Source organism: Trachypithecus francoisi, unplaced genomic scaffold, assembly GCF_009764315.1.
Source record: "Trachypithecus francoisi isolate TF-2019V2 unplaced genomic scaffold, Tfra_2.0 Lachesis_group2, whole genome shotgun sequence".
Taxonomy (NCBI): Eukaryota; Metazoa; Chordata; class Mammalia; order Primates; family Cercopithecidae; genus Trachypithecus; species Trachypithecus francoisi.
In genome coordinates, this window is record NW_022681465.1 from 173,319,838 (window position 1) to 173,335,002 (window position 15,165).

A 15,165-nucleotide genomic window follows, 5' to 3' on the forward strand; every position below is an offset into this window, starting at 1 on the left:
CAACAAGGATGGAACTACACTTTGGGAAGTCAAGGTGGGCAGATCACTTGAGGCCAGGAGTTTGAGATCAGCCTGGTCAACATGTCAAAACCCATCTCTACTAAATATATACACAGACATATACATATACACACAGACATATATATACATACATACACACACACACACACACAAAATTAGCCAGGCATGGTGGCACGTGCCTGTAATCCCAGGTACTGGGGAGGCTGAGGCACAAGAATCGCCTGAACCTGGGAAGCAGAGGTTGCAGTGAGCCAAGATCAGGCCACTGCATTCCAGCCTTTTTGAGACTCTGACTCAAATAAATAAATAAATAAACAAACAAACAATAAAAAGGATGGAACTGGAGGTCATTCTAAGTGACATAAGCGAAGCTCAGAAGACAAATATATCACATGTTCTCATTCTTATGTGGGAACTACAAAAGCGGATCTCACAGAGAGTAGACTGATGGTTTCCAGAGGGCTAAGGGGGTTGGGGGGGAGGATGAAGAGAAGTTGAATAATTGGTACTAATAAACGTTTCACAGAAGTCATAAGACCTAGCGTCAGACAGATCAGTACTGTAACTGTAGTTTACAATAATCTATTATATATTTCAAAATAGCTAGAAGAATTCGAATAGTTCTAGCATAAACACAAATATTTAAGGGCTGGATATGCCAAGTACAGTGATTTAATCTTTACAAATTATATAAATGTATTAAATTATCACACTTACTTTGAAAGCATGTATATCTATCATTCATCAATTAAAAAATAAAATAAGGCCAGGCATGGCAGCTCACGTCTATAATCCCAGCACTCTGGGAGGACAACGCGGGAGGATTGCTTGAGCCTGGGTAACGCAATGAGACCCCACTCTACAAAAAATTTTAAAAATTAGCTAGGCATGGTGGGACGTATCTGTTATGCCAGCTACTTGGGACATTGTGGTGGAAGGATCTACTTGAGCCAAGGAGGTTGAAGCTGCAGTGAGCTGTGTTCACACTACTGCACTCCAGCCTGGGCAACAGAGTGAGACCCTGTCTCTAGAAAAATAAAATAAGCCAGGCATGGTGGCACGTGTCTATAGTTTCAGCTACTCAAGAGGCTGAGGTAGCATGACTGTTTAAACTCAAGAGTTTCAGGCTGCAGTGAGTTATGACTGTGCCACTACACTGCAGCCTGGGAAACACTGTAAGACTGTCGCTAAAAAAAAATTAAAAATAGGCCGGGCGCGGTGGCTCAAGCCTGTAATCCCAGCACTTTGGGAGGCCGAGACGGGCGGATCACGAGGTCAGGAGATCGAGACCATCCTGGCTGACACGGTGAAACCCCGTCTCTACTAAAAAAATACAAAAAATTAGCTGGGCGAGATGGCGGGCGCCTGTGGTCCCAGCAACTCGGGAGGCTGAGGCGAGAGAATGGCGTAAACCTGGGAGGCGGAGCTTGCAGTGAGCTGAGATCCGGCCACTGCACTCCAGCCTGGGCGACAGAGCGAGACTCCGTCTCAAAAAAAAAAAAAAAAAATTAAAAATAAATAAAATAAAAATTGATTTTATAAAACATTCTAAGAACATATAAATACACACACACATACACACACACACGTTATCTTAAGAAAACTTTCTCTGGGAAATAATTATGTCAGCAATCAATTCAGACAACAATAAACTTAGGCTCCTGAAGGGCAAGAATCATGTTTATTCATAATTCTTTCTCATATTTTTAGATAGCAGGACCCCAAATGCAGTAAAAACTCTATTTTTATTTCCAAAGGAACTCTTTTCTTAAATCCTTTATCACTTATGGACAAAAACTACCTTCGAATACACATAAGAACAAAATTATCCATGCACAGACTCAATTTGTCCCCATTAGTTAAAAGGAAAAGGTTAAGCAAGGGCACCTCTGGTTAAAATTGGCAAAGTGTAAGTTGGTCTTCAATCTTTGTTTCTGTAGCTCTATATCTTCTTCAAATTAACTTCTCATCTACACTTGTTGCATCCAATACTTAGGGGTTCTTATTCCTCCTATAAAAACAAAACGTAACCAGAAGCCAACTATATATACCTGTTAATTGACTTAAGTCTGAAGACGTTTGAGTCAAAGTATATTCTCAAGCAGTTTTTACACATTAAAATATGTTTTATTTTAAAAAGGTTCTGACTCAGGTAAAGATTTTAGCTACCAATAAACAATGCTTCGCACACATATGGCATCAATAAATGTTAGTTAAATGAATCAAGAAAGAGTGCTATTCCTGTGGGGAGTGAATAGAAAGCTGAAATCACACTTCCTTACCCCAAGGCCTTCCAAGAAGTCATCTGGATTTGACTTTTTGAGGATTCTAAGCTGGGACTGAAGAAGGGGAGGCAGCCCAAACGCAGCTGTCTTCTTTGCCTTGCCCACAACAGACAGCTTAGTCCTTGGAGCTCTTCTGATTCCAGCACAGGTTTTCTTTGTCCCATTTGTCCTCATGTATTTACTAGGCCCTACCTTGTCAGCTGTTTGGAATGCAACATGAAGTCACTGCCCCTAGAGGTCGTATAAGTCTAGTGGGTAACAACTGAAAAAGGAATTACAAGATAGGCTACAAATAGGAAGATCATCTAGTCTGAACAGGGACATCTAAACCAAGATTTTAGGGATGAGTTAGCCAGATTTACGTCTATTTTGCATAGGGAGGGGGAAATGAAACGCTGCCTGAAGAGCTTGTGAAATGGCTTGGAAATAAGAAAGCATTTCTTACTGTATAAATGGAAAGACGTTAGATACAGCTAAAGTTATGGAGGCAACTACTGCAGGGAGGAGGAAAAGTGATAAGAGACTAGAAAAGTACAGTAAAATGCATTGGGAAGAATTCACACTTTATCCTAATCTGCCTTTTAAAATGGTCCCTCTGGCAATATTGTTTAAGTTGAAGGCAAGCATGATTAAATACAGGGACACAGGTTAAAAGGCTATTTCAACAGAGTAACAGCACTACTGAAAAGACAAATGGAAATACATTAAAATTACTCAGCAGACAGAATCTACAGGGCTTGACTGATTGTATAAGAAAAATGTAGATGGATTAGGTGTTAAGGATATTTCCAAATCTTTGGCTTAAAAAAAAAATAGCTGGATAATGGAACCATTCACAGAGATAATGAACACAGGAGGACAAACAAAACAAATGGGGGTGTGGGTTGCAAGGCGCACCAAGGTAGAGGAGTTGACTGAGTACGGAACATTTTATTTTACTTATTTTATTTTAATTTTGAGACGAAGTATTGCTCTGTCACCCAGGATGGAGTGTAGCGGGATGATCTTGGCTCACTGCAACCTCTGCCTCCTAGGTTCAAGCGATTCTCCTGCCTCAACCTCCCGAGTAGCTGAGATTACAGGCACCTACCACCACACCTGGCTAATTTTTTGTATTTTTAGTAGAGACAGGGTTTCACCATGTTGGCCAGGATGGCCTACAACTCATGACCTCAAGCAATCCACCTGCCTCAGCCTCCCAAAGTGCTGGGATTACAGGCGTGCAGAACATTTTAAAATTGATTATTTGTAGTAACTTCAAGTGGAACAATGCAAAAGGTATTTAAAATTATCAATATGAAGCTCAAGACAGGGATCTCACCATCACAGACTATACATCAGGAGCTGCATGTAGAATGAAACAAGAAGCGGACCAAGGCCTGGTAGGCCTGATGGTCAGCAATATTTAAGGGATAGACAAGAAAGATACCTTGCAAAGAACATGGAGAATGACTAAAGGGGTGGGGTTGGGGGCGAGTATGGTATAACTAAGCCAAGGAAAGTGAAGGAGAAAATGATCAACATGACAAATGCCAAAGAGAAAGCAAGATACAGCGGAGATCTGTTGATTCAAATTAGCATCAATGTGGTTACCGGTGACTAAGGAGACAAAAGCTGCCAGAGTATAGTGAGTTAAGAAGTCAGCAGGACATAAAAGTGGCAACAAATACAGACAACTCAAGGACTTTGACTCTGAAGTAAAGGTAAAGAGGGATGTGGCATCGAAGGATTTTCTGGCTGGCTGTTTTTCAAGATGAGCGTTTAAAGCATGTCTTAGAACCTCTGGAAAGAAAAAAGTAGAGATAACTTTAGGGCTGAGATCCCAGAGACAGCCTTAAGAGATAAGATCCAGGGCACCAGGAAGACGGATTAACCTTGGACAGTTCTGGGGGACATCTATTTTACTGTACCAGGAGGAGAGAAGGAAAGAATGGATGCTGACATAAGTGGGTTTTTCGGCTTGTAGTCAAAAATGAGGGAGCTGCCATCTGAATGATTCCAGGCGACAAGTTTATACGAGTTAAGAGAGCACTGGGGTGGGAGGTTTCAGAAGGTGTAAGAAAGGAAAAATGAGCAGATGAGTGGGAGGATTCCTGGAAAGCTTTGAGGTCCCATCTGAGGTTGGCAAACATGACTTTGTTTTCCACAGCAATTTCTTTACATCGGCTAGTAGTGCTCACAAGATATACAGGAACAAGAAAGAACACGAGACTGATCAAGTGTGTGGAATTTCATCAGACTGGTGTAAACAAAAAGGGTCAAGAGAGTTAAAGGATACTGGCAACAAAGAGTGTTGCTAAATTAACTCATGCTAAATGATATAAATTGTGAAGTTAAAATGTGTAGCAATAACTGTGAAACAACAGGTAATAAGGTCAAGAATTAAAGTCTGATTTCCATATAGTTATCTTCATCCTGCAACACAGGCATGATATGAACTCCTTGATCTGAATATCTCACAGACTGGGTGTAGTGGCTCATGCCTGTAATCCCAGTACTTTTTTGAGAGGCCAAGGTGGGAGGATCACTTGAGCCAGGAGTTTGAGACCAGCCTGGGCAACATAGTGGGACCCCATCTCCACACAAAATAAAAACAAAAAATTTGCTGGGCCTGGTGTGGCACACGCCTGTGGTCCCAGCTACTTGGGAGACTGAAGTTACAAGACTGATTGAGCCCAGGAGGTTGAGAGTGCAGTGAGCCATGATCCCACAACTGTACTCCAGCCTGGGTAACAGAGCAAGACTCTGCCTCAAAAAAATAAATAAAATAAATATCTCACAAATATGTGCTAAGAACAGAGGAATCAGTGCCCAGACAAATAATTCAAGCTCCAAGTCCATGTAAGTGGTCTCGTTTCTAAAAGAAACGGACATATTAAATCTCCAGTTTCCATGTTCTCCTTAATACTAGAAAGTTTGTGAAAATAAAAGTGAAAATATGAGCCAGGTGCAGCAGCACAGGCTTGTAGTCCCAGCTACTTGGGAGGCTGAGGCAGTAGGATCGCTTGAGGCCAGAAGTTCCAGACTAGCCCTGGCAACACAGAGAGACCCCCACCTCTAAAAAATTGTTTTAAATAAATAAATGAAACAGAATGGGCTGCGCATGATTTTAAAATAATTCTTGTACCACTAAATTCTTAAATAAAAATACTCCGTCTACCTGATTTAAAAACCTAAAACAGCCCAGGTGTGGTGGTTCACACCTGTAATCCCAGTACTTTGGGAGGCTGAGGCAGGTGGATTGCTTGAGCTCGGGAATTTGAGAAGAGCCCGGGCTACATGACGAGACCCTATCTGTACTTTAAAAAAATATATATATATATATATAGAGAGAGAGAGAGAGAGAGAGAGAGAGATACGAAAAAATTACAAAAAAAAAAAAAAAAAAAACCAGGAATGGTGGCACATGTCTGTGGTCCTAGCCACTTGGGAGGCTAAGGCGGGAGAATCACTTCAGCCCAGGAGGCAGAGGCTGCAGTGAGCTGAAATCCACTGCACTCCAGCCTGGGTGACAGAGTGAGGCCCTGCCTTAAAACAAACAAACAAACAAACCCTAAGATGTAATACAACACATGAAACTTCTAAATCAAAATGTAAAACTGGTTTTACAGATCTGTCTAAAATAAATTATTCACAAAAACTCATTTCAAGGTGCCCTGACTATAACGTAGGAGGTTATCAAAACAATAATAGGAGCACCGGCTTATCAAATAAACTGTTGATGTCCCCAGCTGCTCCTGTCAAAAGATCTATAACCATTGGGCACAGTGGGGCACACCTGTAATCACAGGCAGGCTCACCTGAGCCCAGGAGTTCCAAACTGGCCTGGGCAATATAACAAGATCCCGCCTCAAAAAAATAAAATAAAATAAAATAAAATAGCACTGGGCCTGGTGGTTCACCCCTGTAATCCCAGCACTTTGGGAGGCCAAGATGGGAGGATCACTTGAGGCCGGGAGTTCCTGGTCATGCCTGGTCAATATAGGGAGACCCCATCTCTTTTTATTTAAAAATGTTTTAATTCAAAAATAATAATAATAAAAGATCTGTAATCAGAATAATCTATTACTAACCAACAAAATTAAATTGACAAATGAAAATCCTTCTATTAGGCACATACAACACTAGGTTTATCAACTTTAAAACTAAACATGATGCACAGAAAGAACTGAGTCACATGTGTGCTATCAAGCATATAATCAAAATACAACTTTCAACTTTAAATTTTGGCAGAGAATATTCTCAAATATTCTAAATTTCAATAAAATTCAAGGCTGTAACAGTCAGTATTCTAGTTTTAATCAACAATACCCATAAAATTCCTTTCTGGTATATATCCTGTTTAAATGACACAGGTTTTAAGTCTGGCATGCAGCAATTATTATCTTTAAAATATAATAAAGTATTGAGAACTAGTATCATTTCAATTATTTTAAAGGTACTTTAACACTATAAAACTTTATGTTTTGGTAGGGCACGGTGGCTCACGCCTGTAATCCCAGCACTTTGGGAGGCCAAGGCGGGCGGATCATGAGGTCAGGAGATTGAGACCATCCTGGCTAATGCGGTGAAACCCCGTCTCTACTAAAAATACAAAAAATTAGCTGGCGTGGTGGTGGATGCCTGTAGTCCTGGCTACTCAGGAGGCTGAGGCAGGAGAATGGCTTGAATCCGGGAGGCAGAGCTTGCAGTGAACCACATGGCGCCACTCCACCCCAGCCTGGGCGATAGAGTGAGACTCCGTCTCAAAAAAAAAAAAAAACTTCATGTTTTAAAACAGGCCAACATATTTTAAAGTCCAATTTAGTACTTGTACTATTATAGGCACCACAAACATCTTTCTCTTTCTTCATATGTGAGCAGTAGCAATCTTTCCCCTTCTATATTCTCCCCAACCACAAAGACTCACAGGTCCCCTTTCAAAAAAAAAACCACCTTCTCATCCTCCCGATTTGACAATCACACTGCTACCAATAAAAGTTTCCTTAAGCCGGGCGCGGTGGCTCAGGCCTGTAATCCCAGCACTTTGGGAGGCCGAGACGGGCGGATCACGAGGTCAGGAGATCGAGACCATCCTGGTTAACACGGTGAAACCCAGTCTCTACTAAAAATACAAAAACTAGCCGGGCGAGGTGGCAGGCGCCTGTAGTCCCAGCTACTCGGGAGGCTGAGGCAGGAGAATGGCGTAAACCCGGGAGGCGGAGCTTGCAGTGAGCTGAGATCTGGCCACTGCACTCCAGCCTGGGCGGCAGAGCAAGACTCCGCCTCAAAAAAAAAAAAAAAAAGTTTCCTTAGTGAACACAACAGAGCTAAACTCAAGGATGCTTATTACAGAAAGCTGAGGAAGAAGACTGCTTATTCAGCCCTATTTCTCTAATGACACTCTCATAATTGCAGTCTTCTGATTTCTAATCTAGATTCCCTTAGCTGGAAACACTGAGTTTTCTAAACCTAAAGGGAAATTGGAGCTATAACATATTTGCTTTCCCTCCCATAGCTAAGGTGTTTAAATTCTAAATCAGAGACAGGAAGTCCTATATATTGGCACAATCTTTCTGTCTCTTGGAAATTATCACCCTTTCCATGTCATTCAATTCACAGTTTCAACCCTAAGTATGGATAAACTACAAAAGAAAAATAAAAAAAAAAAAGTATCATATCAACAGTATGCATAAAAATAGAATCTAGAAATGTAGATTCTAATTAGTCTTCTTTTTAACTTGCTGCCTTTTATAAACAGAATATATTTAATTCTAAAAACAAAAATTGTAGGCTGGACATGGAAGCTCACGTCTGTAATCCCAGCAGCCTGGGAGGCCAAGGTGGGAGGATCACCTGAGCCCAGGAGTTAGACACCAGCCTGGGCAACATAAGGAGACCTTGTCTCCTTTTTTTTTTTTTTTTAATTTTTTTAAAAAAAATTTCCTACTAGGAGCAGTAGGAAATTAACAAGGAAAAAAGCATGAAGGAAGCATTCCAGTAAATAAGGAAAAAGTAATTTTTGCTTAGGATACCTGGAGTCTCCCCTAGTTGCTCACTTGATGTTGATGATAAAATGCCTACCAACTGACTTTGGAAAAGAAACTAACAGGCAGGGCACGGTGGCTCACGCCTGTAATCCCAGCATGTGGGGAGGCTGAGGCAGGCAGATCACATGAGGTCAGGAGTTCAAGACCAGCCTGGTCAACATGATGAAATCCATTTCTACTAAAAATACAAAAATTAGCTGGGCATGGTGGTGTGTGCCTGTAATCCCAGCTACTTGGGAGACTGAGGCATGAGAATAGCTTGAACCTGGGAAGTGGAGGTTGTAGCAAGCTGAAATCGCGCCACTGCACTCCAGCCTGGGTGATAGAATGATACTCAGTCTCAAAAAAAAAAAGAAAGAAACTAACAGGAATATTCATTTGGACTCAAATCTAAATGATTAAAGCTATTCTTAAATACAGCAAGTATTAATTATATTACTGTAAGGTTTCTCTATCCATTTTTCATTAATTCAACCACGACTTATGAAGTACTTTCTATTGTTAGGCATTACTATATAACCTTAATTTTATGAAAACTGACATTTTTGAGAATTTTTCATGTGCTAAACCACAGACTTACAGCTTAGCACTTTTTCATGTAACAACTCTATGAATAATACTATTTTAGTCCCATTTTACACAGAGAAAAAAAGAAATTCAAAGAGTAGAACTTGCTAATGGATAAACAGCTAATAAGGGACCACACTGGAAATCAACTCCAAGTAATGACCTTACTGTTAGGTTTAAACACTCTTTCAGTCACTGTTGTAAGTGCTCACAATGAAGCCTGGGAAGTCACACACATACAATCCACAAGGCAAGACTGGTTAATGATACAATAAAGATGCGAAGAAAGTGCTCTGAAAGCACAGCAGAGACAGTCATTGCCCACAAGAGGTTTTCTTACTAACAGCAAAGTCAAAACAGCTTGACGCCTGTTGAGGTAGTAAAAAAGTATCTAATACTTAGATTAACCTGCACTGGTAATTTCATATTTTCAAATCTAGAAAATAGGAGAAGTGGCATTCAGTTTCATTTCCATTTAAAATCTGTCAGACTTTATGAGTAAAACAAGATCTCATATCTTGTAATCTTTCAAACTAAGAACAGGTAAGTTATCTGCAAACATGGAAAGGGAGGAATTACAAAAACAGGACTGTCCTAAGAGAAGGCACAAAGTACCAGAAGGAATAAAAGAATTTTTCAAGGGGAACTACAAGAGGAAGATGTCATGCTCCACTTCAAGTAAAATGCAACTGAGGGATATTTTAGTCTTCACATACCATCTACCATTAATGCTTGCTATTTTCCTATCAAAGAAAAGTCAAAATCAAAAGAGGTTAAAAACAAAACTCAAGGCTGGGCGCAGCGGCTCACGCCTGTAATCCCAGCACTTTGGGAGGCCGAGACGGGCGGATCACGAGGTCAGGAGATCGAGACCATCCTGGCTAACGCGGTGAAACCCCACCTCTACTAAAGAATGCAAATTAGCTGGGCATGGTGGTACATGCCTGTAATCCCAGCTACTCAGGAGACTGAGGCAGGAGAATCTTGAACCTAGGAGGCGGAGGTTGCAGTGAGATGAGATCGCGCCATTGCACTCCAGCCTGGGCAACAAGAGTGAAACTCCATCTCAAAAAAAAACTACTCGAGAAGTAAACAATAGATTCCGCCTTCTAACGAGAGGAAAAAAAAAGGGCGATTTCAAGACAGATAAATTTAAGGTGTATATAAGTGTCCAGGATAATGAGCGTAATCAACTTAAAGAGTCAGGGATGGATAGGCTACAAAGGAAAACCATGACTGTCAAATCCTTAAAATCTCATCAAAACTAAAGAGAGCTGAGCTCTCTTTATACTTAAAAAATATTTTTAGTTTATTTACTGAATGTTTCCAGAGACCTGGAAGAAATCTGCAGTAGGCTTGGTGGGAGATTAAATCCTACTCTATGGAAATTAACTTTAAAATTCAGCAGAACTGAGCAACAAGCTACGTGATGGTACAGGATGACCATCTATCTAATCCTTGGCATATTAACTGATCTCTCCTTAAAAATAATACAGAGACATTCACCAAGGTTTTATAGAGGAATGCAACCAGGTATATAAATAGGCCATCATACTGTACATGCTCTAAAGTTCACACTACTGCTTACATAGATTGTGAATGCCTTCTTAGAAAAAATTCTCGGCCGAGTGTGGTGGCTCATGCCTGTAATCCCAGCACTTTGGGGGGCCGAGGCGGGCGGATCACAAGGTCAGGAGATAGAGACCATGCTGGTGAACACGGTGAAACCCCGTTTCTACTAAAAATACAAAAAATTAGCCGGGCGTGGTGGCGGACTATAGGGTGGCAGCTATTCGAGAGGCTGAGGCAGGAGAATGGTGTGAAACTGAAAGGCGGAGGTTGCAGTGAGCAGAGATCGCACCACTGCGCTCCAGCCTAGGGGACAGAGCCAGACTTTGTCTCAAAAAAAAAAAAAAGAAAAAATTCTTAGGGCTGGGCATGGTGGCTCACGCCTCTAATCCTAGCATTTTGGGAGGCAAAAGTGGGAGGATCACTTGAGCACAGGGACTTGAAATCAGCCTGGGCAAACATAAGGAGACCCCTCTCTACAAAAAATAGAAAACTTAGCCAGGCGTGGTGATTAGCATCTGTAGTCCTAGCTACGCAGGAGCCTAAGGTGGCAGGATGGCTTGAACCAGGGAGGTCCAGGCTGCAGTGAGCTGTGATCACGCCACTGCACTCCAGCCTGGGTGACAGAGGGAGCCTTCATTTCAAAATTTTTTAAAAAGCAGAAGTTCTTAGAATTTACACTGGAGAAAGAATTCATATAACTTTAGGAAATGACAGAGAATGCAACATTATTATCCTATAATATCCCACTGGGAAAACCTTCTAAGGATGATGTTTATTTCCCACTTAAGTAGCAAGAGCAGAGAGCAATGCCTAGCTGTAAGGAAATTATAGTTGCTCACTGGGACCCTCAGAGCTCACTCTTTTCCCAAGTATTCAGGCTGGGCAAACATTTAGAAGCGGAATCCCGATGAATTAAGACATGTATAAGTCATGGCCGGGCGTGGTGGCTCAAGCCTGTAATCCCAGCACTTTGGGAGGCCGAGACGGGCGGATCACGAGGTCAGGAGATCGAGACCATCCTGGCTAACACGGTGAAACCCCGTCTCTACTAAAAATACAAAAAAAAAACTAGCCGGGCGAGGTGGCGGGCGCCTGTAGTCCCAGCTACTCAGGAGGCTGAGGCAGGAGAATGGCGTAAACCCGGGAGGCGGAGCTTGCAGTGAGCTGAGATCCGGCCACTGCACTCCAGCCGGGCGGCAGAGCGAGACTCCGTCTCAACAACAACAACAACAACAAAAGATGTGTATAAGTCAATCTAAAGGAGAGGTACAGTCTCTATTTGAAAGCAAAATGCTTGTTGGCACAATTCTAAAAGTACAATTCAGGCATTAAATGCCTACACCATGTTAAACGCTGAGTATTATTTATTCTAAGCAACGAAGACCACAGAAAAATTAAAAGCAGAGAAAGAGATTAGAAATTTAAGACTCCTAAACCTGGGGCATTGGTTACGTTGTTTACTTTGTGTCACTTATACAAAATTAAGTTTTACTTTTTTTTTTTAAAGAAAAAAAGCCTACAGCACTCAGCATTCCCAGGGAGTAACAAGTTTTACTTTTAATCACAACTAAAGACGTATCTACACAAATTGTAGCAAAAATCATTAGCATTATGAACTTACGTAGATAAAAGTGTCATGTGCAATTACTGACTTATAGTTTGAAATTGTTATATTAAAAAACAAAAACTATAGTTAAGGCAGAAAATGCCACTATACTGACAAGTAGCCCGAAGTTTGGTGCCCTCTTCTTGTCAATATGTGACCAACGAAAAGCAAGTTAAGCAACCTTAACCTGGGATTACCGGGTTACTGTAAAAGATCCAAGAAATATTGTTAAAAATGAAAACGCTTTTTTTCTTTCCTAAGTGATTTCTCAGGGAATTTGAAAAGAAAATAAATGAAAAGCACTGTTCTCAAAGCTAGTTGTTGATAGCAAACAACTGGTCATTGTTTTGGGACACCCACTTTTTTTTTTAACTACAAAGATACTTGACCTTAACTTAGAATACAAAATGAAACCAATCCCCACCATTCCCAAATTTCACAATTTGAACCTACAGAATGGTATAAAAAGCCTCCAACTCGTTACTCAACGAAGATTTTTGGATAAACGACTTTGGCAAAGCACCCCGGTCCAAGAAGTCAGACCACAAACTTTACAAATCCTACAAAACATTCTCTAAGTTGAGCTCAGGCTCCCTCCAGTATCTCACTGACCGAAATGGTTTTGCTTCCTTAGTTCTCAAGGGCCGGGTCTGCCCGGCTCTGGGTGGTGGTAGGGGACAACCCTGGGGCGACACGTCGCTCGCGCCTCCGCCCGTCGTTCTGGGCCGAGCTTGGCCCAGAATGATGGGCAAAGGCCGGGCCACGGGCGACGCGCGGGCCTCCCTCACTCACCGTGAAGCGCTGGTCGCCAATGCTGCCCACGGAGAAGCAGTGGTCGCCAGGGTTCACAGCCCCGGTCAGCACCTGGTGCAGGTTCATGTCGGCGCCCTAGTCCTGCAACGGACCCCGCATCCAGCTCATGCCACGGGCCGGCGGCCGCTTCCCTCCCTCCTGCCCTCAGGGGCGGCGGCTGCTCTTCGGTGGCGACGGCAGAAGCAGCGACAGGCGCCTGGAGCCGGAGCCGCTCAGCTGGGGCCCGCGGCTCATCCCGAGCCCTGGAGGGCGAGGCCCGGAGGGGGCGGGTCGGCGAGCGGGCGGAGCGCCGCGCTCCTTCGCGCACCTGTCACTGCCCGCGCTGGCCCCGGTGAAGCGCAGGGTCCCCTCACCAGCCACGACCCGGGGTCGACTCACGGGCCAGGAAGGCCGCGCTCTCCACACACTTCCTCTGGCCCTCGGGCAGCCGCTCCTGACCCAGCCCGAGTGGCGGCGGCAGTATGCGCTCGCACGCCCCGCCTGACCTGTCCCTTCCCGGCTCCGGTGCCCGCCACCCCCGCAGTCCTCCGCCACTCGCTACGCGTCTGTGGAGCCCTGCGGCCGAAATATCGCGAGACTTCGCTCGACGAAGCCAATACTGTGGTAAAAGAGTCACTTTTTTTTTTTACCACAGTGTACAGATCAGCAAGTGAACATAAAAACGCCTCTTCTAGTCAGAAACTGGCCAATCCCGACCCCTGGTCCATCTAGGGCTCCGCCCACCGCCGAGGATAAGCCAATCTCTTTGAGGCTTGTACAGGAGAACGCCGTGCGTTTGAGCTTGAACATGATAAGCCTGGCAGAAGCCTGATGAACCCAGAATGGGTGAGATGTGGTAAGTTGTGCTTTAGATTAGGGCTTAATCTAACTGTTGGGCCAGAAAATGTGAAGGAGAGAAGTGCATCCTAAATGGAGTTGCAGTTTCCTCGGTTCTGGTAGGACTACAAGTCCCAATATGCACCGCTCCCCAGGGCGGCCCGGGTGTCTCTTAAGTAAATGTGACACTTGAAATGTCTACGTTAGCAGCTTAGTGGTTTCTCCAGCCTTGCGCGTGTCTCCAAGTGCCTAAATGGGATGGTTTTTGAAAGGCTCGAACACTTGACAAGTAGTAAAGTGGTGTTTTCTTAGCCTAAATTACCTTAACACATGTTTTGAAATAGTGCTGGCAATAACAACACACCAGCCCAGCATTGAGCTTTTGTTTTGGAAAAGAACCTAGGAATTCCAGAATGATCAGAGTCACAGCTACAAACTGAGATTCAATTCTCATTGTATTTTGACACAAGTTTTGTATTATAATTGACAAACACCTGTTTATGTCTCCCCCTGTATACGTAAGCCTTTTTGGGATAGAGAGGAACAGGACACAAATGTGCCCCTAATGTCTAGCACCGCACCAGTCCCACCTATTCAGGGTGTTCTGTAAATGTTGTATGAATGTGTATAGAAACTCTCCAGATAGACCGGGCACGGTGACTCACACCTGTAATTTCAGAACTTTGGGAGTCCGAGGAGGGTGGATCACGAGGTCAGGAGTTCGAGACCAGCCTGGCCAACATAGTGAAACCCCATCTCTGCTAAAAATACAAAAATTAGCCGGGTGTGGTGGCTCCCGCCTGTAATACCAGCTACTCGGGAGACTGAGGCAGGAGAATCACTTGAACCCGGGAGGCTGAGATTGCAGTGAGCCAAGACCACGCCGTTGCACTCCAGCCTGGGTGACAGACACTCCATCTCAAAACAAACAAACAACACCCTCAAAAAACTCTCCAAATAGGCCGGGCATGATGGCTCACACCTATAATCCCAGCACTTTGGGAAGTCGGGCGGGGTGGAGGCGGGTATCACCTGAGGTTGGGAGTTCGAGACCAGCCTGGCTAACATGGTGAAATCCCGTTTCTACTAAAAATAAAAACATTATCCGGGCGTGGTGGCACGCACCTATAATCCCAGCTACTCGGGAGAGTGAGGCAGAAGAATCGCTTGAACCTGGGAGACGGAGGTTGCAGTGAGCCAAGGTTGCGCCATTGCACTCCAGCTTGGGCAACAAGAGAGAAACTACAAAAGAAAGAAAGAAACTCCCCAAATGAAATGAGTGGTTTTTAGAATGTTACTAAATTTATTTTTTATATGCTTTTTTTGTAGTATAAATACTTCAAACTATAATAATACTTGGGTGGGACGAGCACTAGTAACTTTATTTCCTATTATTTTTACTGCATTTTTTGCAATGTACATTTACTTTGTCTTGCCATAAAAAGCTACTTACGAG

General features: G+C 43.2%; 1 protein-coding gene across 5 annotated transcripts in view; it reads right to left on the reverse strand.

Annotated features, from left to right (window-relative positions):
• The window catches only part of DMXL1 (Dmx like 1), a 178,854-nt gene extending 165,414 nt beyond the window's left edge, over positions 1-13,440 (reverse strand). For 2 of the 5 annotated variants that reach the window (XM_033181474.1, XM_033181471.1), the window contains exon 1: positions 12,873-13,440. In XM_033181474.1, coding sequence (XP_033037365.1) covers positions 12,873-12,959 — 87 coding nt within the window. In that variant the 5' untranslated portion in view covers positions 12,960-13,440. The remainder of the gene's footprint in view (positions 1-12,872) is intronic. The other 3 variants (XM_033181472.1, XR_004430118.1, XM_033181473.1) reach the window with 3 other exon arrangements.
• Positions 13,441-15,165: the final 1,725 nt, after the last annotated feature.